The following is a 27,307-nucleotide window of genomic DNA, read 5'->3' as shown; positions in this document are numbered from 1 at the left end:
AATAAATGGTCCTGGGAAAACTGACTAGCCATATGTAGAAAGCTGAAACTGGATCCCTTCCTTACACTTTATACAAAAATTAATTCAAGATGGATTAAAGACTTAAATGTTAGACCTAAAACCATAAAAACCCTAGAAGAAAACCTAAGCAATACCATTCAGGACATAGGCATGGGCAAGGACTTCACGACTAAAACACAAAAAGCAATGGCAACAAAAGCCAAAATAGGCAAATGGGATCTAATTAAACTAAAGAGGTTCTGCACAGCAAAAGAAATGACCATCAGAGTGAACAGGCAACCTACAGAATGGGAGAAAATTTTTGTAATCTACTCATCTGACAAAGGGCTGATATCCAGAATCCACAAAGAACATAAACAAATTTACAAAACAAACAAACAACCCCATCAAAAAGTGGGCAAAAGATATGAACAGAAACTTCTGAAAAGAAGACATTCATGCAGCCAACAGACACATGAAAAAATGCTCATCATCACTGGTCATCAGAGAAATGCAAATCAAAATCACAATGAGATACCATCTCACACCAGTTAGAATGGCGATCATTAAAAAGTCAGGAAACAACAGGTGCTGGAGAGGATGTGGAGAAATAGGAACGCTTTTACACTGTGGATGGGAGTGTAAACTAGTTCAACCATTGTGGAAGACAGTGTGGCGATTCCTCAAGGATCTAGAACTAGAAATACCATTTGACCCAGTCATCCCATTACTGGGTATATACCCAAAGGATTATAAATCATGCTGCTAGAAAGACACACGCACACGTATGTTTATTGCGGCACTATTCACAATAGCAGAGACTTGGAACCAACCCAAATGTCCATCAATGATAGACTAGATTAAGAAAATGTGGCACATATACACCATGGAATACTATGCAGCCATAAAAAAGGATGAGTTCATGTCCTTTGCAGAGACATGGATGAGGCTGGAAACCATCATTCTGAGCAAACTATCACAAGGACAGAAAACCAAACACTGCATGTTCTCACTCACAGTTGGGAACTGAACAATGAGAACACTTGGACACAGGGCAGGGAACATCATACCCCAGGGCCTGTTGTGGGGTAGGGGGCAGGGGGAGGGATAGCATTAGGAGAAATACCTAATGCAAATGACAAGTTAATGGGTGCAGCACACCAACATGGCACATGTATACCTATGTAACAAATCTGCATGTTGTGCACATGTACCCTAGAACTTAAAAGTATACTTAAAAAAAAAAATTCTTAAGGTTGTGGGCTTCAAAAGGAAAGTGGGCTGTGCAGGAAGCAGCTTCTGCCTATCTGGTGAGTTCCTGAAAGTAAGGAAGTGAAGAGACAGATACAGGGAAGTGGAGCCCTGGTAGAGAAGGAAAGAAACACACATTCCACTGGACACTGCTGAAAAGGCATTTCTGATCCATTCCAGGATCCACCTCATGCCCAGGACTCCTAGGGAAGTGTGCAGACTAAACATTGACGTAAAAACACCCAGAGCACATATGTTTATTCAGAAAAAGGCAAATGGTGGTGGTTGTGAGATGGGGAGGTTGCGGCCCTATTGTGCAATTTTTGATATTTTGATATATGTGTAATACAGTTTTTCCCACTAATAAAATCTATTAACAGAACCCTGTGGCAAGAGTATTTCTCAAGTTTCCCTTAGTATTGAGAAATCAGCACGTACTACCTGAAAATACTCCCGGAACCTAATTATCCAGGGGAATTTATGATATAGTACATTAATTCTATGCCATATTACACGTAATTACATGGTGACACTGTCTTATAGTAGTGGCAGAGCAGTTTACAGTTCATAAAGTGCTCTCATGTGTATTGTTTCATTCACTTTTCATAACACTCCCCACTCTCCCCTAGATGTTCTGGGCTCCGCTGTCCCTCATGCAAGCCTCCAGATACGACCTGCAGCATCAAGGACAGCTCAACTCTACTTTCCTGGGCGCCCGACACCTCCATTAGCAGACCTGATACCAAAGGGTTTTTCTTTAAATAAACACATCACCAGGTTGGGTCATGCAATCACTGTCTTCTTCTCCAGTGAGGAATCAGGAACTCAGGAAGATCACGAGACTTCACTGGCAGCCTGGATGTGCTCCCAGTAGATACATTCCACATTACAGACCACAGTGTGGTCCTTCCCTTCCTCCACAGCTGCACAGAAGAAATTTTACCTGAGAGTTCATCAGGCGAATGGTAGTTTTTGTGCCCACATCTTGCTGGAAGTTGGCTGTGGGTGCCCCATTAAACCTCAGGACTGCGTCATGATCATCTGTAAACCACAAAGAAACAGAAAAGAGGTGATGAGCGCTGGCAATATGCAGAAAAAGAGAAAGGTAAGGGGAGGGGGCAAGGGAATAATGCTTCCGCATCCTAATCCACAGGGCGAAATGGCAGTATTTGTGTGGTGCTCAGGTAAAGCTCCTAGGCAGAGATGACCACCTGTCTGCCAGCCACTGTAAGGGCTGAAGGGGTCCATACTATGGCATTCCTGAAGCCCATTCAAAGACAGTCACTTGTGCCTGGGCACAGCAGAAAAGTGAACAAAGCCAGTGTGCTACTTACAGTGGAATAGCTACTCCAGTTATCAAAGCAACAAACCAAATATTCTCTTGGTATCACCAGTAGATTATATTTCTACATCTGTCAGAAAAATGAAAACACTACCATAGGTTCAGTGTATCCCACAAGTGCAAAGGACCCCATTGCACTCTGAAAAGCATGCAGTGCTCAGCAAATGGATGGGATTTAACTATGGCACCCAAGACAACCCCCAGGTGTTCCATTTGGGAACCTGAGGCCCAGGGAAGAGTCACAGACCTGGTGTGGCAGAAATGGAAGAGGAGGTCACAGGTCTCAACTAACTACCTTCCTTCCTTCTTTCCTTCCTTCCTCCCTTTTCTCCCTTTCTTCCTTTCTTCTTTTCTTCCCTTCCTTTCTTCCTTTCTTTTTCTCTCCTCTTCCTTTCTTTTTTCTTCCTTTCTTTCTTTCTTTCCTTCTTTCATTCATTCTTCCTTTCTTTTTTCTTTCTTTCTTTCCTCTCTTTCTCTCTTTCTTTGCCATTGTCAGAAACAATGTACTAAATCCAGTCAAAATCAAACAGACCATCTTGAAAAACCTAAGCTTCCTGGGCTAGCTCCTTGTCTTTGCAACTGTTTCAGCAGTGTTTGGAAGACTTGGAAAAGTTTTTCTACCCAACGTTGACCAATCTGGTGGAGGAGGGAAGACTTTAAGGAGCCATCCCAACCCTGTGATCCTATGAGAGCTTCTTCCAATCTTACTTAGTCAAGCAAGTTTGGGGCTCACCAGTGAAATCTGCACTGCAGCTGGAGGTCAGCTGCATCCTCTATTGTTCTATTCAGGTTTGTTTTGGGTCATCCATCCACACAGGATCTGGGGAAGTGAGGGCATTTGACTGAATACAAGATTATTTAGAAAGAGGATATCCACAGAATTAAGAATGAAAGCCTCTCTCTCTCAGTTCCAATGTATGTGCTAAACCCTAGGAACACAGAAACCTCAGTCATGAAAACACAACCCTATCCTCAATCCTAGGGCAAAATTTCATCGAAATGGTTTGAAAATTACCTGAGAAGGGCACAGTCCCAACTGTTATCATCTTACAGGGCAGGTACACTGAAGTGCACATAGGGCAGGAAGTGTATCTTTACACAACTCAGAATTATAACCCATTTTGTCATAATCAGTCACTGCTTCGAAAGAAATTAGTAGCAATTGCAAGAGAAACACAGATCCATCAGAAACTTTAGTCAACTTTCCCATTTCACAGATGAATAAATTATTGGTGAGAATCCCAGTAGAAAAGAGATGAGAAGTTCCAACAGAGTAACTGAGAGATTCATAAAAGGACTACTTACCAAGTTGGGGTAGAGTTTAAAGAAATTAACATGGAATAGGCTAAAGCCCCAGGGTTGATGACTGCATGGAGTCATTACTACCCTAGGTCTACTGTGGCCTGATGAGCACAGACCCTGAGCTGAGGAGGGACACCTATCGGGAGCTGTTGCGTTTAGGAGAGGAACACAGCTATTGCCAACCTCCAACCAGCAAGAAGGGGTCTGGGGGAGTCAATATCCCAACCTGGCTCTGCTCCTTCCCTTGGATCTCACAGACCTGAAGGGAAAAGGGAGACAGCAGGACCAAGACGGGAGGGCCTCCTGGCAGGATCTGACACCTTCAGTCAAGAAAAAGACTCAGCTTGAGTGTACTCTGCAAGGCGAAACATGGCCAAATAGGTGCCCTGACCTTAGTCTTCTTCTCAGCTTAATGCCAGTGCTTCTCCTGGCCAGTCCCAAAGAAAACCCAGAGAGTGAATAATGCCAGTTAACACAGTTCAAAATTTTAATTTCTGTGCTGGGTGCAGTAGCTCACGCCTGTAATCCCAGCACTTTGGGAGGCCGAGGCAGGTGGATCACCTGAAGTCAAGAGTTCAAGACCAGCCTGACCAACATGGTGAAACCCCGTCTCTACTAAAAATACAAAAATTAGCTGGGCGTGGTGGCGTGCGCCTGTAATCCCAGATTCTCAGGAGGCTAAGGCAGGAGAATCGCTTGAACCCAGGAGGTGGAGCTTGCAGTGAGCCGAGATTGTGCCACTGCACTCCAGCCTGGACAACAGAATGAGACTATTCTCAAAAAAAAAAAAAAAAAAAAAAAAAAAAAATTCTCAGGGACAGAGCCAGATGGAAAAGGGTGAGAGTGGGATTTGGAGGTGCAACTGGAGAACATCCCACACAGAAGGCTTAGGTTAGAGCGGATGCTTGATGTTGACCATAAGAAAGGAGAATTGTTTTGCTCACTCAACAAATACTGATTGAGCACCTACTCTATGCCAGGCACAGTTTTAGACACGGGAGACGATGGCTGTGAGCAACAAAGACAAGGTCCATGCCATCAGAGATATGACATTCTACTGCACGGAGATAGACAATAAAGACACACAACAACCTACATATAAGATAATTGCAGATTGTGACAAATACTGTGACACCAACAAGCTGAGCTGTGTGCCAGAGACACTGAGGGAATTTCCTTCATAGAGTGATGACTCAGGGAATGCCTTGGAGCTGAGACCCAAAGGATGGCCAGACTTGGGAAGGGTTCAGAGAAGTCCACTAGCCAGAGGATGCAGCAAGTGTCAGGACCACAGCGAGGGGAGGAACTTGACTGTAGACAAGGAGTTAGGGGGAAAAAAAATCAAAGATGCAGTTACAGAGGTTGGCAGGAACCAGATCGTACGGGGACATGGGGGCCCAGGTATGAAGTTTGGACGTGATTCTAAGAAAAAAGCCAATCAGGCCGGGCGCGGTGGCTCACACCTGTAATCCCAGCACTTTGGGAGGCCGAGGCGGGTGGATCACCTGAGGTCAGGAGTTCAAGACCAGGGTTTGCTGACCCCTGATATAACTGATCATGTTCTCCAAACTACTCAGTTCACAGGTGTCTTCTCAGTCCTTATTCTGCCCAAGAATATATCCCACCTCTGCAGACTTTGATACCAACAGCCAACATCCCTCAAACTATATCCCCCTTTGCCTTCCATTGTATGGTGCACACTAGTTCTCCTCTAGCCGGTCTCTGACCCTTCTGACTTTTCCTGCTTATCCCTGTTCTTTTATTTGTCCTTTAAATGTAAACCTTTTCCTAGGTTTTCTAATTGGTCGTCTTCCCTGGATTATAACCATTATCTCACCTTGATACAAATGACTTCTAAATCTGTCTCGACATCTGACCCTTCTCTAGAATTAAATACTCGACAGCATAGATATTTACCCAGCGCAATCCACACACACTTCAGTGTCAGAACATCCAAAGCGGAACGTGCGTTCCTCTGGAAGCCTGCTCCCCCTGGTAAGATACAGCCTGCTCCCAGGCGAGACATCCTGGCTCCTGCCTCTCACTCAAGATCATTTCCAGCTAGATAGTCAGTTCTGCCTCTTACTTCATGAAGCCTCTCAAGTAAGGTCCTTTCTCTCCATCACGGCTACCACAGCCCGGGCAGGCCTGGCACTTCTGACCTGGATGTGGCAATAGTGCCTGATAATGGAGATATTATACAGTACAAAACAGGGACTCATAGAGTATAAGTGAGAAATCTCCCTTGTTCAAAAACCTTCTAGGGCTCTCCATGGCTTAAAGAAGGAAACATAAAGTCCTTATTGTGACTGTCAACATTCTCCAAGAGCTAATGCCTAGCTACCTTTCTGGCCTCGTTCCTCACCCGTCTTCACCCACAAGGCCCCACATACCATCCAAACAGGATTATTTGTGATGCCCAAACACACGGGGCACTTTTCCCCATGCAGCCTTTGCCTTAACTCAGAATATCCTTCTCTTCTTCTCTAGGACAGCTAATAGACAGGAATATAAGAAATTTTTTAACATAACATAAGAATAATCACACCAAATTTTATTACGAAGCTACAATTATTACGAGGCACAACAGCAGAGGCGCTAAGAGTGGAGTCTTTGAAGCAAGCACTCTGCTTTCAAACCCCAGTCTGCTATTAGCCAGTGGTGTAACCACTTGAGCCTCTGCATTTAGCTCTGCAGCAAAATGAGACCAATTATCTTATCAACCTCACAGGACTTCTGGGAGGATGAAAAGAGCAAGGCATGTTATGCACAGCAGATGCACAATAAGCATCAGTTATGTTAATGATAGTGTTTTAAAATTATGCTACTGCTTAACATGAAAATTCCAGCAAATCTAAGATACTTAACATGTATGAGTAAACTATCAAAAATAACTGAAAATGACTGAGCCCACCATTGGCTGGTTTGTGAGACTGCTGGAGGCAGAGTATGTTATTACACTCTCTCTGATAGAAAATCTTGCTACGGACAAAAAAAAAAAAAAAAGAAAAAAAATCATAAAATGTCTCTTACTCGTGTCTTCTAGCCTCACTTCTGAGGATATTTCCCTGTTGAATGTCAACAGTGGTCACCTAAGTTATCTGCACATAAACCCTGCTTGTCAGCAATGTTATTTGTAAAAGAAAACCATTTGAAATAATCTGATCCATTCAATAGTTGGGAAGAGACTCAACAAATTCCAGATGCAGGAGGAAGTGTATGGGCCTGGCACGCTGCCTGCAACTCAGGCTTCAAACAAAGGGCCTTTCCTTTCCCCCTCCCCTTCCCCTTTGTATTGTTGATGAATCCATGAATAAGTAAAAGAATACATGAATGAATGTCTTAAAATATTTGTTAGACAAAATGCCAAGAAGATATATACCCTATAACAGCAGAACATTCGAAGTCGAACATGTAATTTTTATTACATCTCAGAATCAAAGTCCTTCTGTGGAAATCCTTATTTTGAAGTTGAAACTGCAGTCTATAGAAAAATATTATTTTTATTATTAATGTTTATTTAAACCACTCTAAACCTTTAAGGAGTGCATAAAATTAAAGCTGTAGTTCCAGTTCACAGAGGTATCAGGCCCTGTCTCAAACTTCAGTATAATTTCAGCCAGGCACGCAATGTTAACTTTGACATGAAGAACAAGGATCAGCTAATACCTAGGATATCCCAAACATAAGCAGCAAAAATGGAGAAGAAAGAAAGAAACTTCGCTCCATTATGGATGAACAAAAACCAATCACATTTAGTTTCTTGAAAACGAAGTCCAAGAAAAAACAAAAGTACAGAAGCAAAAGTTGAGGTGGGGCTGGCCAGCAGGGCAGCTGCCTATTTGGGGAGGTAGAAACTGTGATCTCACCATTTATTTCTACTCTGGAGAATCCAATTTGGGCCTACTTTTCTTCTTTGAGAGCCTGTTCTGGGTTTCAGACCATTTTTCCTGGCAATCCAATGAAGGAAATAAAAAAGGAGACGTATGACCTCACCTGCTCCAGTACCTCCAGGCTGACAGGGGAGCACAGCTTCCTGTGCTTTGCTTTCTTTAGCTGATTCATTTCAAATAATGGAAAACACATTCAGCATAAGAGAAATAAGGCTCTCTGTTACACAGGTTTACAAATATAGAGAGACTTTCTATCTTGATTCACTACAAAGGGTTTCAAGAAAAGCAAATTAATATATTGTGACCAGTGACTCTGAAACCTTTTTGGGTCACAGATCCCTTAGAGAATAAACTGCAATCTACAAGCTCCCTTCCTGGAAAAATGCACAGACACACATACACATATACATACACATACACATATACATATACATACCTACACATGTACATATACATACGCATATACATACACACACATACATGTACATGTACATACACATACACATATACATACATATACATACACGTACATATAGATACACATACATACATACACATACACATACATACACATGTACATATACATACACATACATACACATGTACATATACATACATATACGTGCACATACATGTACATACACATATACATATATATACATACACATGTACATATACATATACATACACACACACTCACACACACACACACATTATACACACCTAATCCACAGATATTTTTACGTGCAATCGCAGGGATTTATGACCCTCTAAAGTTGGTCCATAGCCCCCAGTTAAGACTTGCTGACCCAATTAAATCTTTTCAAAGAGAAAAGCTGAAAATTACCCAGGTTGTTGAGGCCAATAGAGTCCTCCATTAATCAGGTAAAACAACAGAATTTCAGAACTTGGAAATGATGTAGAGATCTATGCTTCAAGTCTTTTCAAAGGTCAATTGTAGGCTTTTGATTACTGGTAGCAGCAGAACTCTCTTTTCAGATGAAATCTTCTGCACAATTCCAATATTTAAAACAGAACAAAATAAAACTATTCTGTTCCCAACACAAAGAAGCAATAAATGTTCAAGGTGGTAGATATTCTAATTACCTTGATTGGATCATTACACATTGAGTACATGTATCAAAATATCCCCATAAATATATATAATTATTATGTATCAACTAAAAATATTAGGAAACAATAATGAAACTCTTCAAATTGATAAAGATGCTGGGGGCCTAGAGTGCCATCTGTTCAACTCCCTCTGTGTCACTTGTGACTCTGAAAAAAACACTGCCCTGGGCCCACTCCACCGGTCCACTGAGCCACACTTGGGCCACTTGTCTCCCATACCATCAATATGCCCAGCCAGTCCCAATAAGCACTGCCATTCACAGAACAAGCCCAGAACATACCGATTTCTCTGCCTAGTTGGGAGGACTTCAGAGATCCCGCTGACGACACAACAGCACACCTGCCCCAAGGCCCAGCCTTGGTCCTAATATTGTCCTTGGGCAGATAACCCTCCCATTCAGAGGTATTGAAGGGAAAATCTGTGGCCTCTACCATGGATACATTCACGTGGTCCCGGAGGTGGCAGCGCAGGGCCTCTGCACTGAACTTGATGCCTGGTCCTGGCCCCTTGTAGGACACTTTGTACTTGTTCATGCTTAGGTAATTCTTCCAGATCTTTTGCAACCTAGGGATAAGGTTTTTGGAAGAGCTGTCCTTGTTCCACACCTGGAAGAAGGCCTCTGGCTTGGCCTTGGGTATGTCTCTGAGACTGCCGAGGGCCTGGCGGCCCCTGTGGGGGTCCTGGGTGCTGCTTGAGGATACAGACTGGGAATCAGACCCCATGGCCAATTTCCCCAGACTCTTCAACACCTGGAATTCCTTGGTTTGCAATTTAAAGGAATCATAGTAACTCCCTTTCTTCTTTTCCTTCCACACACAGATGACTGCAAACAGAAGAAAGACCAGGACACAGCAGCTGAACTTCTTCTTCAAGTTGGTGTGAATCATAATGAAGATGTGTTCAGGGAAGCCACTTTGTTCTGAGCAGGAAAACAAGCCTAAAAAAAGTGAGACAAAGAAAACACAAATGATGTGAAGAAAAACCCAATGTGGCATGAGGTGGAGCGATGGACTGATCAATAGATTTCAAGTGAGGTGACTTGAATTCCAGCCCTGGTCTACCTCCTAGCCACCTCTGCAGCCTGTTAAGTAATTCTTGACAAAAGTCAGCCTCAATTTGGACTTTGAACGTGGACAGTAGTCCCTCGGACACTCCCCTCTTCCTCTTGAGCCATGAACACTTTATTATATGTCCTCCTATCATTACTTTTTCTATGCTGAACCTTAGTTTCTGATTGCCTTTGTCTACCTCCCTGACTGCACTCTGAGTTTCTTGAAGTCAGAAACCACATCTTGCAAATCATTCGGTTCCTAGGGCCTTTCAACATGTGTTAAATGAAGCCATGCAGCTTGGAAAAACAAAAACAAAAAAACAGAATACAAAAGAGCAGGCTGACTGTTTTACATCACCAAACCTAAACTTTCTAAAATAGTAAGTGGCCAACACACCTTCAAAATAGCCAGAAAAAGACTTCTCGTTATAGATGATGCCATAGACTTATGATGCATCTCTCTAAGGGCTGCGATGTTGGACTCCTGCATGAGAAGATCAGGGGTTATCTCCACCACATAGTTTCGTGCAGTACCCTGCAAGAAGAGCACTACGGAGACAGGAAGCTGACTCACCTCATGATAGAGGCTAGGAAATCTAGGTAAGATAGTAGACATGCAGCCAACTAAGGAAATGGAAACAAAAATTCATTAAGCATGCTAGATGTTACTTCACTTAACTTCGCCATAACCAGGGCCACCATGAGACACAACTCTGGGGGCACCAAGCATAGCATAATCTAATATGAAGGGCATCTCCTAACCTAAAGGTGTTATCATCTCCATTTTATGGATTAGCAACCTGAGGCTCTGAAAAGTCAAGGGAAGTGTCCAAGCTCACAGAGCTGAGGAAATGGTTGCACTGAGGTTCAAATCCAAATGGACTTGATTCCATAACCCATGACCTTTCCACTACAACATGCACAGAACTGCAAAAAGCTCTGGAAAATAGATTTCATTGAGCAAATAGAGCCTGAATTGTCCTCTTTATTTCTGGGTAAACACCTACTTTGTTTTCTCAGAATTTATTGTGTAACTGAATGGAAACTGGAAGTACTTTGAACTCAAATAATGTCTGTATCTTTTGGAAAACATTACATTCTTTCCCCATTCACTGGGTTTATTTACAATAGTGAATCAAAGCAATCACCTCCGGGGTTTTGCTAACCCACTAGGGATCTGAGGTCTCTTCCCATGGATCCTGCTTCTGTGGATATCAGGAAAAGGCAGTAGTAGTACTGGACTGGGTGTTCACAAAACCTGGGTTCTTATCCCCATTCTTGGTGACCTTGGACAGGTCACTTAATATTTCTGCTCCTGAGTTTTTTAGAATAATTCTCTCTGCCCTATGTGATTTGCAAAGTGTCGGGAGCACAAAACAAGAGGATGGTATCCATTGGATTTGAACAAGGTAAGCAAAAAAGCACAGGAGGTATTCTGAACAGAGACAGCAGCAGCTCAGCCTGGGGACCATGTGGAGGTGATGGGGGATAGTGAAGACGGTGGTGTGAAGCCGCAGCCATAACTCAGCAGCCCCGAGCTCCAGGCTCTTCCCTGGGAATTCCTTCATGAACTGACATCCAGCTCATTCCTGGAATCCACTGGCAGTACCAACCAAAGCAGTGCTTCCACCATCCCAGACCTCAGGAACCAGTGGCTCTGGGAATCATGGGTTCCTATCTTGGACTGCTGAAGTTGTGGAAATGATTAAATGCGCACAGCAGAAGAAGAATTCAGATATAAGATCATGAAGTGGAGGGTGGAAGCTTGTATTACCAGAAACTAAGGAATTCAATTTCCACAGATACCCAACACAGGTAATCACATGACCATATGACAGCTGAAGAAAAACCAGAGAAAAGAAGGCAAGTAGCATTTAAGGAGGGCCTACTACATGGTAGTCACTTTCCTTGCAATATCTCATTGAACCTTTACCACAACACTATGATAGAGTTATTGACAACCCTATTTTAGGAAATGAAAAAACTGAGGCTTAGCAAGGTTCTAGGGTCTCTCCAACGTCAACAGCAAATCAGTTCTAGAACCAGAATTCCAGCCCAGGTCTATCTGACTCTAAAAGTTCATCATCTTTCCACCCAAGGACATGCATCTGTGATAAGGGGCAGTGAAAGTCAGTGTGATCAAGTCGGACTCAAGGTCACTAGAGAGGCAACTTGATCTGTCAGACAGTGGCAGACAAGCCTGCCATCCCTGCTGTGCACTGTGTTATCACTCAGGGGGACTTTCCGTATTAAGGTTTCCATATTAGTAAGGTTTTACAGACTTACTATAGGCAGCAGATTTTATGAGCTCCATTTATAGCTGAGTATTGTGAGGTTTGGAAACACAAGTAACTTTCAAAGTTGCATGAGTGATTTGGAAATAGTGGACTTGGAACTTGACTTTGACATGTCTGAATGAAACAACATGGCAGGAAGGGCCTGATTCACTGTCACAGGACTGGAGGCTCACGGAGTGGCTGCCCAGTACCTACTCTCCAAGGTGTGGTTTCCCAGGAAAGAAGAGTTCCTCCAAATAGCTGGGTCCAACGACAGTCTTGCAACCATCAGATGGCCTCAGCCTTCACAGCCTGTGCCCTGTCATGGCCTCAGGGCACTCATCTGAAATCCCACATCAGGGCTCTTGTGGTCCCTTGACACCACCCTTGGTTGAGGCTCCAAGTCCACCAGGTAGCTAGAGTTTCTGGTCACAGGCACTTATAACTGCAAGACCCTCTCTCATCTCTCAAGTTGTTTGAAGAAGGCAGAGTCTGAAGAAGCTTTCACTAAATGGTGCAACTGAGGGAAAAGAGTAGCAAACTTTTCTCTATAAATGTTTTGGAAAAACAGACCAAGCTTTGAATTTTCCAATCACACCAGACTGTGTTCTTAAGCATCCAGGTGTCTGCACTGACTGCACCCTTTCTCCTTGTCCATGTGCTTCCCAGCTCTGACAGCATCACCTTTCTGTTTCTGAAGGTCAGTGGAGGCCACCTCCCCCTCCGCACTAGCCTTGTTCCCCTTTGCTGCCAGCCAGTGCTCTGTAATGCTTGCTTTACGTGCCTGACTTTGCTGCTAAAGGAAAACTCCTCCCGGCATCCTTTCTGAAACCCTAGTACCCAGCACAGTGCCTGCGCCAGAGCGGATACTCAAAGAAAGATTCCTGAACTGATGCAATTTTATAAGAGAGTCTTTACAATCATCATGAGGCTCCTAGAGGAAGAAGACAGCAACTTGCATTACCACCTTCAAAGAACCGGCCAACACTGAACCAGCAGAAATCAATGCTCAAAGCAAGGAAATCCTGTCCCGACCCACCCATCACGACATACTCAACACCAGTTGTATTTGTGGCACGTAGTAGGAACTCAGAACGGTTGACTGAAATACAGAATAACTTAAATCTTATAGTTAATAGAAATGCACAAGCCATTTCTCTATACCCCACAACCAAACCCAAATTGAATCAGCAGTTAAAGAGGACTAAAAAATGTATACAAAAAGAAAACAGCAAAGCTGTAGCCAGATACTGAGATCCTGAGATTCCCTATCAGCACATCTGCCACACCAGCTTTTACTCAGGAATGGACCCCTTTGCTAGCCCATGCCTCTGTGTGTTCCTTACCTGCTTCTGGTTAATCCCCCAGGGGCTGCAGGCCCTTCAGGTCCTCAGGAATTAGCACTATTCTCCATGGGAGGGAAGATTTATTGGGTCTGGAGGCCAAGGCCCATTTTTCTCAGGATGATCAAAACTCATCTGCAAAGGCAAAAAACAAGAGAGAGAAAGAGAGAAGGTGAGCGCTGTTTTCCAGCAGAGGCGGGGTTAAACATTAACAAGATGGAAAGGTGCCTCTGCAGAGCTAGGCTAGGTCTCAGCCCAGGAAACCTCCAGGGCTCAGGAAAAAAAAAGAGAGAAAAGCATATTAAAGGTGCAACACTCTGGATCTGTGAACAGCACAGATAGCCTAGAAATAGACTTGACACCGGCTGGGTGCGGTGGCTCACGCCTGTAATCCCAGCACTTTGGGAGGCTGAGGCGGGCGGATCAGGATCATGAGGACAGGAGATCGAGACCATCTTGGCTAACACGGTGAAACCCCATCTCTATTAAAATACAAAAAAAAACTGGCCAGGCATGATGGCGCCTACCTGTAGTCCCTGTAGTCCCTGTAGTCCCAGCTACAAGGGAGGCTGAAGCAGGAGAATTGCTTGAACCCGGGAGGTAGAGGTTGCAGTGAGCCGAGATCATGCCACTGCACTCCAGCCTGAGCGACAGAGAGAGACTCTGTCTCAAAAGAAAGAAAAAAAAAAAATGAAAGAAATAGACTTGACACCAGATAAGAATGGGCTAGAAAGCTAAAGCAGCCACCATGGACCAACCTGGGAAGAACAGATTGTTTAATCGCTGGTTTGGAGATAAATAGGGAGCAATTAGGTCCATCCTGAAATAAACTTCAGACAGATTTTCAAAAAATTATTTATTTTCAAAGAATATTTAATAATATATGAAAGTTCAGTCAGTATAATTGTACCTGAAAAAATAGGCTATAAAACTGTAAATACTATCCAAATTCAGAAAAAAAAAGAAAAAACACACATTTTAAAAAATGTGAAAAAGTACTAGAAAAAAGTACACCCAGAATAGTAAGAATAATAGATGTTTTCATTTTTTATCATTTGACATATATTCCAAAATTTCTAAAATGTACATTCATTATTCTTTGACTTTGAAAAAATGTACAAAAGTATAAAAATATAACTTTAGAAAGCTAAAAATAAGCCAGGCATGCGTGCCTGTAGTCCCAGGTATTCAGGAGGCTGAGGAGGGAGGATCATTTGAGCCCAGGAGTTAGAGGCTGCAGTGAGCTATGAGCGCCACTGCACTCCAGCCTAGGTGACAGAGTGAGACCCTGTCTCTAAACAAACCAACAAAAAACAGCTAAAAACATAATTATATACTTGTCAGCTCTTTCTTCTTTTGATGCAATGTAGGAAAACAGCAAAGGAAAAGTTTAATACATTCAGTTGCAAGAAAATTTCAACATCTATACAATGAAAAATACTGTAACTACAATAAAAAGGAAAAGTCAAAATATAAAAAGGATTAATATAGTAAAAGTTTCCCAAAATAAAGAGGTAATCAATGTGAACAGACATATCACAAAACAAAAAGCACAGTTAACAAGCATATAAAGTTATGGTTAATCTTGAGAGAAACCCAAGAGGGGCAACTAGAATACTAAAAAACTAGTTTATAGAATTTACATTAGTCAGCAGTTTTCTACATAATACTCGTTGCTGGACAGATTATAATTAAACTGATATACATTCAAAGGATCATATAAATTAATTTAACCTTTCTAGAATGTATTCAGGCCATAGAATTAACAGCTCCTGGCTATGGACCACGTACTGTACTTCTAGGAAGCAAGAGTGAATAAATAAATAATTCAAAAGTAAAAAAGATTATACACTTCAGTTTCCCCACATGTAAAATGATTCTCTACATTACATAGTTGTGATGACAGTTGAAAGAGGATTAATGAGATAAAGAATGAGTTCTATAAAGCAATAGGCATACAAAGAAGAAAAGGTTTTTTTTTTTAAATAATTTTAACTTTTATGTTCGATTCAGGGGGTACATACGCAGGCTTGTTACCTGGGTATACTGCACAATGCTGAGGCTTGGGGTATGACTGATCCTGCCATGCAATTACTGAATAATTAGTTTTTAAACTCTTTCCCCTGTCTCCCCCGTCTTGTAGTGCCCAGTGTTTATTATTGCCATCTTTATGTCTATCAGTATTCATTGTTTAGCTCCCACTTATAAATGAGAACATATGGTATTTGGTTTTCTGTTCCTGCATTATTAATTTGCTTAGGATAATGGCTTCCAGTTGCATCCATGTTGCTGCAAAGGGCATGGCTCTGTTCTTTTTCATGGCTGTGTAGTATTCCATGGTGTATATGTACCACATTTTCTTTATCCAATCCACCACTGTTGGGCACCTAGGGTGATTTCATTCTTTGCTATTCTGAATAGTGCTGCAATAAACACACAAGTGCATGTCTCTTTTTGGTAGAAACATTTATTTCCTTTTGGATATATACCCAGCAATGTGATTGCTGAGTTAAATGGTAGTTCTGTTTTTAAGTTTTCTGAGAAATCTCCAAACTGCTTTTCATGGTGGCTGAACTAATTTACATTCTCAACAACAGTGTGTAGATGTTCCCCTTTCCCTGCAGCTTCCCTAGCATCTAGTGATTTTTGACTTAATAACAGCCTTTCTGACTAATGTGAGATGGTATCTCACTGTGCTTCTGATTTGCATTTCTCTAATAATTAGTGATACTGAGCATTTTTCATATTTGTTGGCAGCTTATATGCATCTTTTGAGAATTGTCTGTTCATGTCTTTTGCTCACTTTTTAATGTTGTTATTTGTTTTTTTGCTTGTTCAATTGTTTAAGTTTCTTATAGAGATTCTGGATATTAGACCTTTGTTGGATTCATAGCTTGCAAATATTTTCTTCCATTCTGTAGGCTGTCTGTTTATTCTGTTGATAGTTTCTTTTGCTGCACAAAAGCTCTTCAGTTTAATTACTTCCCACTTGTCAATTTTTGTTTCTGTTGCAGTTGCTTTCAAGTACTTAGTCATAAATCCTTTCCCAAGGTTGATGTCCAGAATGGTGTTTCCTAGGTTTTCTTCTAGGATTCTTATAGTTTGAGGTCTCACATTTAAATCTTTAATTGATCTTAAGTTAATTTTTGTATATGGTATAAGGAAGGGATCTAGTTTCATTCTTCTGCATACAGCTAGCCAGTTATTCCAGCGTCATTTATTGAATAGGGTGTTCTTTCCCCATTGCTTATTTTTGTTGACTGTGTTAAAGATCAGATGATTATAGGTATGTGGCTTTATTTCTAGGTTCACTATTCTGTTCCATTCGTCTATGTGTCTGTTTTTGTACCAGTACCATGCTGTTTTGGTTACTGCAGCCTTACAGTGTGGTTCTAAGTCAGGTACTGGAATACTTCTGAGTTTGTTCTTTTTGCTTACAATTGCTTTAGCTATTTGTACTCTTTTTTGGTTCCACATGAATTTTAGGATAGTTTTTTTCTAGTTCTGTGAAAAATGACATCGGTAGCTTGGTAGGAACAGTGTTGAATCTACAGATTGCTTAGGGCAGTGTGGCTGTTTTAATGATATTGATTCTTTCACTCCATGAACACGAAATGTTTTTCCATTAGTTTGTGTCATCTATAACTTCTTCCAGCAGAGTTTCGTAGTTCTCCTTGGAGGGATATTTCACTTCTTTGATTAGATGTATTCCTAGGTATTTAACATTTTGTTGCAACTATTATAAATGGGATTGTGTTGTTGATTTGACTCTCAGCTTGAAAATTACTGGTTATGGAAATGCCACGAATTTTTATACACTGGTTTTTTATCCTGAAGCTTTGCTGAAGTCGTTTATTAGTTCCAGAAGCCTTTTGGCAGTGTCTTTACAGTTTTCTAGGTATAGAATCCTATTGTCAGCAAGGAGAGACAGTTTGTGTTCTTTCCCTGTTTGGATGTCTTTTACTTCTTTCTCTTGTTTGATTGCTCTGGACAGCACTTCCAATACGATGCCGAATAGAAGTGGTGAGAGTGGGCATCCCTCGTTTCAGTTCTCAGGGAGAATGTTTCCAGGTTTTACCCATTCAGTATGATATTGACTGTGGGTGTGTTATAGATGATTCTTATTATTTTGAGGTATGTGCCTTTGATGCCTAGTTTCTTGAAGGCTCTTATAATGAAGGGATTTTGAATTTCATCAAAATCTTTTTCTGTATCTATTGAGATGATCATATGGCTTTTGTTTTTAATTCTGTTTATGAGGTGAATCACATTTATTAATGTGTCTAGGTAAAACCAACCTTCCATCCCAGGAATGAAGCCTACTTGATCATAGTGAGATAACTTTTTGATGTCCTGCTGGATTCGGTTTGCTAGTATTTTGTTGAGGATTTTCACATCTATTTTCATCAGGGATATGTGCCTGTGGTTTTCTTTTTTTACTGTGTCTTTGCCAGGTTTTGGTATCAGGGTAATGCTGGCTTCATAGAATGAGTTAGAAAGGGATCTGTCTGCCTCACTTTTTTGGAATAGTTTCAGGAGGACTGGTACTAGCTCTTTTTTGTACGTCTGATAGAATTTGGCTATGAATTTATCTGGTCCAGGGCTTTTTTTGATTGGTAAGTTTTTTATTACTGACTCAATTTCAGAACTTGATATTGGTATGTTCAGGTTTCAATTTCTTCTTGATTCAATCTTGAAAGATTGTGAGTTTCCAGGAATGTGTCCATTTCTTCTAGATTTTCTACTTTGTGTGAAGAGAGGTATTAATGATAGTCTCCCAAAGATCTTTCATATTTCTGTGGGATTAGTTGTAATGTCGTATTTGTCATTTCTGATTGTGATCATTTGTATCTTCTCTCTTTTCTTCTTTGTTAATCTAGCTAATAGTTTACCAAACTTGTTTATCCTTTCAAAGAATCAACTTTTGGTTTTGTTGATTCTTTGTATGAATTTTTGAGTCTCAATTTTGTTCAGTTTTGCTCTGATTTTAGTTATTTTTTTCTTTTTCTGCCAGCTTTGGGGTAAATATTTTTTCCAGTTCCTCTGTGTGCAATATTAGGTTGTTAATTTGAGATCTTTCTAACTTTTTGAAGTAAGTGTTAAGCACTATAAACTTTCCTAATAACACTGCCAAAAATAAAAATTTTTAATGTCAAACTTATTTATCAAGGTGCAAATCTGTTAACAACTAAGCATCTAGCAATAAGGAAATGAGAAAACCACAGTATAGCCACCTGAAATAATTTATACAATTGTGTATGAATTTATATAGTAATAGGGAAGAAAACACTTAAAATCTTATAATGAAAAAAGCAAAACAGAAAATGTTATCTGTGTACTCAGATGGTGACTAAAAGGTATGTATGTCCAACTGTCTAGAAAAAATGTAAATGGTTAAGACTTGAATACCATTGACGGGTAAACTGATGAAAGATAGTTCTCATCAGTTTGACTTCCTTTGTTATTTTCTTCTTTGTTTTTGAGATGTTTTGTTTTGTTTTATTTTCCTTTGTTTTATTTTCTTCTTTGTTTTTTCTTCTTTGTTTTTGAGATGGAGTCTCTCACTGCAAGCTCCGCTCCCCAGGTTCACGCGATTCTCCTGCCTCAGCCTCCCCAGTAGCTGGGTAATATAGGCACCCGCCAACACACCCAGCTAATTTTTGTTTTTAGTAGAGACAGGGTTTCACCATGTTGGCCAGGCTGGTCTTGAACTCCTGACCTCAGGTGTTCCACCCACCTCGGCCTCCCAAAGTGCTAGGATTACAGGCATGAGCCCCCATGCCTGGCCAACTTCCTTTATTATTTTTATTATGTTACTTGAATAATTAAGGCAAAACTGTTGGGGGCAATACTAAAAATACACTTTGACCTTGTGTATCAACTTGCTGCACAATATTAACCTGGCTTCAAGGCCTGTCCTAGGAGATCTAGCATTAACAGAACTAAGAGGAAGCCATATGGACATACTTGACTTCACCCCATGAACCAAGAGAAAATCCTCTGTTGAAGGCTAGGAGTTCAAGTTGGGAGAACCCCAGCTCTTCATGACCAGGAGGCAGGCAGGCAGGCAAGCCCTAGGTATGACTACCAGGGAAAAAGTGAGAGGTGCCACTCTGCCCTGCGTCAAAACATTTGGGGCTCTCCTCATCAACTCAAAGAACGGTTTTCTGGGCAGCAACCTTGGAAGAGTCAGAAAATTTCTCTGATAGTTATCCCTCTGACATTTTCATGGCATGAATTCCTTTGTGGCATGAGTGTTTGTAATTATGTAGGCATTCATTTAGTATTTGATTAGTCTATCTCCTTCCACTAAAAATATAAGCTTCAGAAACAGGAATCTTGTCAACCTTCTTCTCTATTCTTTCCAGGGAGTATCTCTAGACACTAGATGAATGTCTGGCACGTAATAAGCTCTCAGTATGCATTTGTTGAATGAATAAATGGGTGACGGGTTGACAGCTCTTACTCCCAGCATCACTTATGGAAGAGGCTCTTTCTTAGCCCCATGTAGAAAACACCATGGGCAGTCACCAGACTTTTGAATGACACCTCCTGCCTGTGAATGCTGGTTTGCTGCCATCCTCCAGCAGGCAGGCAGGACATGAAACTTTTCGTTTGATACAGCCCACAGACATCAGAAAAGTGCATCAACTCCAGCTCTTCCTCCCTCACATCAACTGCATCTGCTCAAAACACCTTGCCCTCTAAGAAGATAAAAATCACTCTCCACTTTAGATTCTCAAAAATCAACCAATTGAAACAAAAGTGGTGCAACTTATCTAGGTTTATCATAGGTGACGGGGGCTTTCCAAAACTAGTCCCTGCTGCGGATGAGATAGCAGCACTACGGATCTTTAACCAGCTGTAGAAGTGATAACAGAACCCTCAACAATCTGGGTGAGAAACTTTAGCAATCCTGGCAATAACAACTACCATTTATTTAGCACTAGCTATGTGCCAAGCACTGACTATAGCTTAGGGATGAACAATACAAGCTTTGGAATCAGATTTATCAAGACAAGAGCCCAAACTGCCTTTCACCAGATACCTGACTTTGAGCAAGTTACTCAACCCCTTAAGACTCAAGATTTAAGACATCTTTATCTGTAAAATAGAAATAGCAATAACAAGAAGTCCTACCTCACAGTGTGACTTACAGAATCAAGTAAGTTAATCCACTTGGCCGGGTACTGTGGCTCATGCCTGTAATCCCAGCACTTTGGGAGGCCGAGGCAGGTGGATGACTAGAGGTCAGGAGTTCGTGACCAGCCTGGCCAACATGGTGAAACTCCGTCTCTACTAAAAATACAAAATTAGCTAGGTGTGGTGGTGGGTACCTGTAATCTTAGCTACTCAGGAGGCTGATGTAGGAGAATCACTTGAACCCGGGAGGTGGAGGTTGCAGTGAGCCGAGATCGCACCATTGCACTGCAGCCTGGGCGACAGAGCGAGACTCCGTCTCAAAAACAAAGATAATCCACTCAAAGGGATTACAACGGCCACCGTCCCTTCCTCTGTGGATACCATTACTACCCCCATTTTTACAAAGAGGGAAACTGAGACAGGGAAGATAAGTAATTTGCCCAAATTAAGTGGAATGGCACTCTAAATGTCGGAGACTCTTTCATGCCTTTGCAGCTCTGCACAAGAAGTTCTTCAGCTTAGTGTCGTTTCCCATGCTGTTCCCATGGGGCTGTTTCCACTCAGCTTCCAACACCAGCTTAACTGCTCCTTGACTCTCAAGCCTTCCTTGGCCTCACAGAGATGATCAGCCTCACTCCATGGTGCCTATTCTTCCCCTCATCAAACTATGTGACATTTATCTGTTTGCGGATCTGTCCTAACCAGATTGAGAGCTCCTGGATCACAGCTAGGAAATGCTCAGTCATGTTTGAATGCAAGAATGAAGCTAGCTCCTGACACCATCCCTCCCCGCTGTCCACTGCCTTCAATTGCTAAAGTCACTCCCTCCCACCCACCTACCCATCACCTTCAGTTGCCAGAATCTCCTTGACGGCACCATCATAGCAAATGTTCATTTTGCCTGTTGGATACACTGAATGACAGGGAATTTACTACCGCTCCAGACCACACACAACTGTGCGAGCAGCTCTGCCTCTTAGAAATATCTTAAAGTTAAGGAAAATCAACTTCCTTGTAAAAATAAATCCCGCGTTGCAGCTGGGCACGGTGGCTCACACCTGTAATCCCAGCACTTTGGGAGGCCGAGGCGGACAGATCACTTGAGGTTAGAAGTTCAAGATCAGCCTGGCCAACATGGTGAAACCCCATCTTCCCTAAAAATACAAAAATTAGCTGGGTGTGGTGGTGGGTGCCTGTAATCCCAGCTACTTGGGAGGCTGAGGCAGAAGGATTGCTTGAACCCGGGAGGCGGAGGTTGCAGTGAGCTGAGATTGTGCCACTGCAATCCAGCCTGGGCAACAGAGCAAGACTATCTCAAAAATAAAATAAAAAATGAATAACTATAAAGCCAGTGTTTTAAGCTCTACTCACTGGAGCCACATAGACTCAGATGGAGAACCTCTAACACTTGTTGAGCACATGCTGTTCGTCAGCCTCAAAGTGAAGAGCATCACGTGCATCAACACATGTCATCCTCACAGAGACCCTGTGCAGACACCACTACCTATGACCCCACTTACTGGCTGCAGCCATCTTCTCCCCAACCCAAAATACTGTGCTTCATTGCCTGAATATTTCAGCTCCAACACTGTTTCTATCATAACTCCTCATGATATTAATACCCATCTATAGGATGTTCTAGTCCTCTGGCCTCACAGTCCTTTGATCTCCTCTACCCCAGTGACTGTGACCACGGCCACTCACTCCCAGAGTTGTATCTCTGATCTTGTTATTTCCCAAAAATACCTTTCATAATCCTGAGTTCAGGCATCCCATCTCCAACTACCACTCCTGTCTATGCAGCTTATTCCAACTAGTACCCCAACTCCAACAAGCTTCTGTGGTTAATCCTTCCATCTGTCACTGTCCCTCACTTTCCCCATATTCTTCCTTCCCTTCCTACACAGCTTAAATTCCATGGTCAAAATCATTATAATGAGTCCCTTGCCCTCTTTGATCACACATGACTGGCTAAAACCCAATCCCGGTTAAATCCAACCCTCTGTTTTGCTCCACACGGGCAAACATGCCACTGAGCACGGCTAGAGAAAATTGCACAACAATGCCTACTGATTTCGCTTCAAGTTTATGATCACTAACTGCCGGGAGGTCCTTAATGCTTCTCAGAAATCACATGCTACTTTTCCAGACAATTCATCTGGCACTCACCCACTACCTGACTTCCTCCTTTCAATCTCACTCTCCTGTGATGAATTTGCTACTTGTTCATGGAGAAAACAAAAGCTGCCAGATTAGAAGTTCCTCAAACCCCCTAACAGAGCCCCCTTTATCTGCATTTATGCATTTATGTCCATATGCCTCATCACTATCGATGAACTGGCTATGTCCAACACTTACAATAACCAACACTTGTCCACTAGATCCTACACATTATTGTTCACTTAAGAAAGTTGTTCTAGAAAACCTCCCCCCTTTTTTTTATTGATAAGTATCCCTCTGTCAAAGATTAGTCCCATCAACATATAGACACACTGCTGCTCTTAAAAAGCAAAATCAAAACACCTCTCATGTGTCAAGCAGCCACCACCTGATCCTGATCAGCCCTTTAGCATCATTAACAGTGAGACGTCTAGACAGTGTGTGCCTTTTGATGTGACGTGATATGAAGCACCTATGAAAAATTCTTTTTTTTTTTTTTAAGAGACAAGGTCTTGCTTTGTCACCCAGGCTGGAGTACACTGGCTCAATCTCCATTCACCGCAATCTCTGCCTCCCAGGTTCAAGCTACTCTCCTGCCTCAGCCTCCCGAGTAGCTGGGATCACAGGCACGCACCACCATGCACTGCTAACCACCTATGAAAAATTCTTGCCCAAAATGTTTAATCTGTATATTATCAAGCCTTCAACACAATTCCAGTTTTTAGGAAATACAGAAGAAAGAAGAACAAGTTAAATAACACCATAGGCAAATTATCAGACAAATCCAGAAGGTAAGACTTCCTATGGGATAACTGAACTGGTTTCATCAACAGGTAAATGGGATAAAAAACAAATGGCGGCTGACTCTCTTTTCGGACTCAGCCCGCCTGCACCCAGGTGAAATAAACAGCCATGTTGCTCACACAAAGCCTGTTTGGTGGTCTCTTCACACGGACGTGCATGACATTTTGGTGCCGTGACTCGGATCGGGGGACCTCCCTTGGGAGATCAATCCCCTGTCCTCCTGCTCTTTGCTCCATGAGAAAGATCCACCTACGACCTCCTGTCCTCAGATCCACCAGCCCAAGGATCATCTCACCAATTTTAAATCGAGTATATGCCCAGATGGCCTGAAGTAACTGAAGAATCACAAAAGAAGTGAAAATGCCCTGCCCCGCCTTAACCGATGACATTCCACCAGAAAAGAAGTGAAAATGGCCGACCCTTGTCTTAAGTGATTGACATTACCTTGTGAAAGTCCTTTTCCTGGCTCATCCTGACTCCAAAAGTTCCCCCACTGAGCACCTTGTGACCCCCACTCCTGCCCACCAGAGAACAACCCCCTTTGACTGTCATTTTCCTTTACCTACCCAAATCCTATAAAACAGCTCCACCCTTATCTCCCTTCACTGACTCTCTTTTCGGACTCGCCCACCTGCACCCAGGTGAAATAGCCATGATGCTCACACACACACACACACACACACACACAAATGGCTTCACAGATATAATAATATGTAATATGTATACCTTGTCTGAATCTTGGTTTGATTCACCTTGGGGACAAATGGGGATATCTGAACATAGATTGGTTGTCATATGATATTAAGAAATTATTGTTAATTTTGTTAGGTATATAAAAGTATTGTGGTTATATAAAGAAAAAGTCCTGTGCATGTGAAGTAGTAAGAGATTAAATCTACTTTAAAAATCTACTTTAAAATACTCCAGCCAAAAAATAGATTCAGCAAATATCAAAAAAAATGCAATGTCATTTTTTGGATGTATTCAAATTAAGCTACGTAACAAGACTGATTTTCAAACTCCTTTCTTCTTAGACAATGATATAGTCTGGGAGTGGGGAGACTTAAAGAGCTTGAAGAAAAAAGTCACGATAGACAATTGTTTCTGTTCTACTCAAGGAATTAACTAAAAGATACACGACTTTACAGAAGTCACATATTGAGTCATTCATTGCAGAGTTCTAAATAAACTCCCTTTTGCTGCCCTGACCCTAAATCTCTTGACCTCATTGCTCTTCTTTAAAATGCCTTATTTCTCTTTCCTTTACAGTGAAACTCCTTGAAAGACTTGTCTTTCTAGGAGACTAGGCTTGTTTGCAATAGCCACCTTCCCACTCTCACTTGAACCCACTCCAATCAGGCCTCCCCTATCTCCATGAACCTGATCTTGTCAGTCACAAGGACCTCCACGATCTCCACATTGCTAACCAAATGGTCAATGCTCAGTCTTCATCTTATTCAGCTCATCAGCAGTCCGTCACTTCCTCTTCCTTAATGCATATTCTTCACCTAGCTTCCAAAACCTACACTTCTCCTGGTTTTCCGCCACCTTACCAGTAATGCCTTACTGGTCTCGTTGCTGGCTCCTCCTCTTCTGCCCCACCTTATGCATAGAAATGCCCTAGGTCTGCCCTTTTTCTACCTACACTCACTCTCTACTACTTGTGAGCATCTTGTGGTCAGCTCTACAGCTACCCAGCCTCCTACAGTTTGCACTCAATACCTGTTTGTTGAAGTGCGCTGAGTCCGGAAAGTAGGTTCTGTCAGTGAGCTTCTACAGAAAGGAAGCCTTTGAACTTTTTTTTTTTTTTTTTTTTTTTTTGAGAAAAGAAGGGGGAGGCAAGAAAGGGGGCTGGAATAAAACACTGCACTCCCTTCACTATTTACCCTCTTATCTATTATCTGTAGAGAGGAGGCAACATTGCAGAACACAATGATTCTCAGACTTAGAGCATATCCAAATCATTAAAATCACTTGTTAAAATGCGGAGTCCTGAATTCTGTCTCAATCATTCTGATCCAAGTAGTCTGGGAGGTTGGGGGAATATTGGGGGGAAGTTGGAAATCTGCTTTAATAAGCACCCCAGGTAATTAATTTGCAGGCAAGTGGTGAGAAACAGGTAGCTGAGAATAGTGCTGCTGAAAGCGAGATCTGCAGAGAAGTGCTAGGCTGAGAAGGCTTTTCAAGATGCAAGATGAGTTAAGTACAGAAATGGAGTGTAAGTGACTTTTACAGTAATTTTAAAGAGTAATTTTATGCCTGTTATCAATACTTTTTTTTTTAAATGGGGCTTGTATTTCAAATGTCCTTTTTCTCATTTCATGATTCTGGAATCCATTCTTATTTATTTATTTATTTATTTATTTATTTAGAGAAGGAGTCTTGCTCTGTCGACCAGGCTGGGGTACAGTGGTGCGATCTCGGCTCACTGCAAGCTCCACCTCCGGGGTTCACACCATTCTTCCACCTCAGCCTCCGGAGTAGCTGGGACTACAGGCGCCCACCACCACACCTGGCTAATTTTTTTGTGTGTTTTTAGTAGAGACGGGGTTTCACCGTGTTAGCCAGGATGGTCTCGATCTCCTGACCTCGTGATCCACCTGCCTCGGCCTCCCAAAGTGCTGGGATTACAGGCGTGAGCCACCACGCCTAGCTCCATTTTTATCATATTTCACAAAACTACTGATGTGAGAGGAATTGGAAAAAAAAAATTGGTTCTTCACCACCAATAGTTTGAGAAGCCTTGGCTTTGGAGAAACAGTTCACTCAAGCTCTAGTCTCAAAAACCTAGATTGAAATCCTGGCTTTTGCACTGTGAGTTATCTTAGGCCAGTTAGTCAATTTCTGTGAACCTTGTGTCTTCATCTGAAGGATAACAATACTTAAAAGGTTGCCTCGGCAGGGCTGTGCTGACAATTTAATGATAGCTTTTTATCACTTAATTTTAGCTAATAATGAATGAGCTTTTACTATGTGCTAAGTAATTTACAGGCAGTAAAGGTCCTGTAATTTGGTGAAGCTCATTTAACTCCTGCAGCAAGAACAGTGCCCAAGGCAAGGACTGCTATCACCATGCGCTTCACAGAGTCCCCAGAGGAGCCTGCCCAGGCTGTCTGGCTCCAACACCCCAGCTCCTACCCAGAGCTCTATCAAGTGGGAACCAACATGGATCAAAACATTAACCATTTGTCATAACATTTCTGACAAGTCACTATTTTGCTCAAAAGCGCAGCAAAGGTCAGAAGCGCGATATGCAACAAGAAACCGACTTGTAGCTGGTGAATCTGAGAAGAGAGTGAAAGAAAGGAAGCCATGAGGGGCGCACAGTGCCTGAGAGGCTGTGACTGTTTGCAAGTATTTACCTGAGGACAGGCCCACCTGCCTGTGGGGATGGGGAGATCCTGCCCAGAGCAAAGACCTGAAGATAAAGGGCTTTCACTCCTGTCAAGGGTCAGAGATTCCCAGCCAGGCAGCACTGATAATGAAGTCCTCAGAACATTTCCCTGAGTACATTTCCCCAGAGGTTTTCTAAGAGCCTGGAGATCAGAACTTTGTTGGGGGGGTGTTGTGTCCCCACCATGAGGTCAGGCTGTGGTCCCTGACCAGA

General features: G+C 42.1%; 1 protein-coding gene across 10 annotated transcripts in view; it reads right to left on the bottom strand.

The window, feature by feature from the left end:
* ST6GAL1 (ST6 beta-galactoside alpha-2,6-sialyltransferase 1) overlaps nucleotides 1-27,307 on the bottom strand; it is a 144,801-nt gene that overhangs the window by 21,194 nt on the left and 96,300 nt on the right. For 4 of the 10 annotated variants that reach the window (XM_003895250.4, XM_009201908.3, XM_003895251.5 and 1 more), the window contains 3 exons: nucleotides 13,597-13,728; nucleotides 9,204-9,860; nucleotides 2,195-2,292 (listed from right to left, as the gene is read on the bottom strand). In XM_003895250.4, coding sequence (XP_003895299.1) covers nucleotides 2,195-2,292; nucleotides 9,204-9,810 — 705 coding nt within the window. In that variant the 5' untranslated portion in view covers nucleotides 9,811-9,860; nucleotides 13,597-13,728. Of the gene's footprint in view, nucleotides 1-2,194; nucleotides 2,293-3,326; nucleotides 3,414-8,635; nucleotides 8,798-9,203; nucleotides 9,861-10,371; nucleotides 10,459-13,596; nucleotides 13,729-14,120; nucleotides 14,174-27,307 lie in introns of those variants that run through there. The other 6 variants (XM_021934969.2, XM_009201907.3, XM_021934970.2 and 3 more) reach the window with 6 other exon arrangements.

The sequence above is a fragment of the Papio anubis genome, chromosome 2 (assembly GCF_008728515.1).
Source record: "Papio anubis isolate 15944 chromosome 2, Panubis1.0, whole genome shotgun sequence".
In the NCBI taxonomy this organism is placed as follows: domain Eukaryota; kingdom Metazoa; phylum Chordata; class Mammalia; order Primates; family Cercopithecidae; genus Papio; species Papio anubis.
Note: the sequence above shows the minus strand (reverse complement) of the source record. Positions and strands in the feature narration are given on the sequence as shown.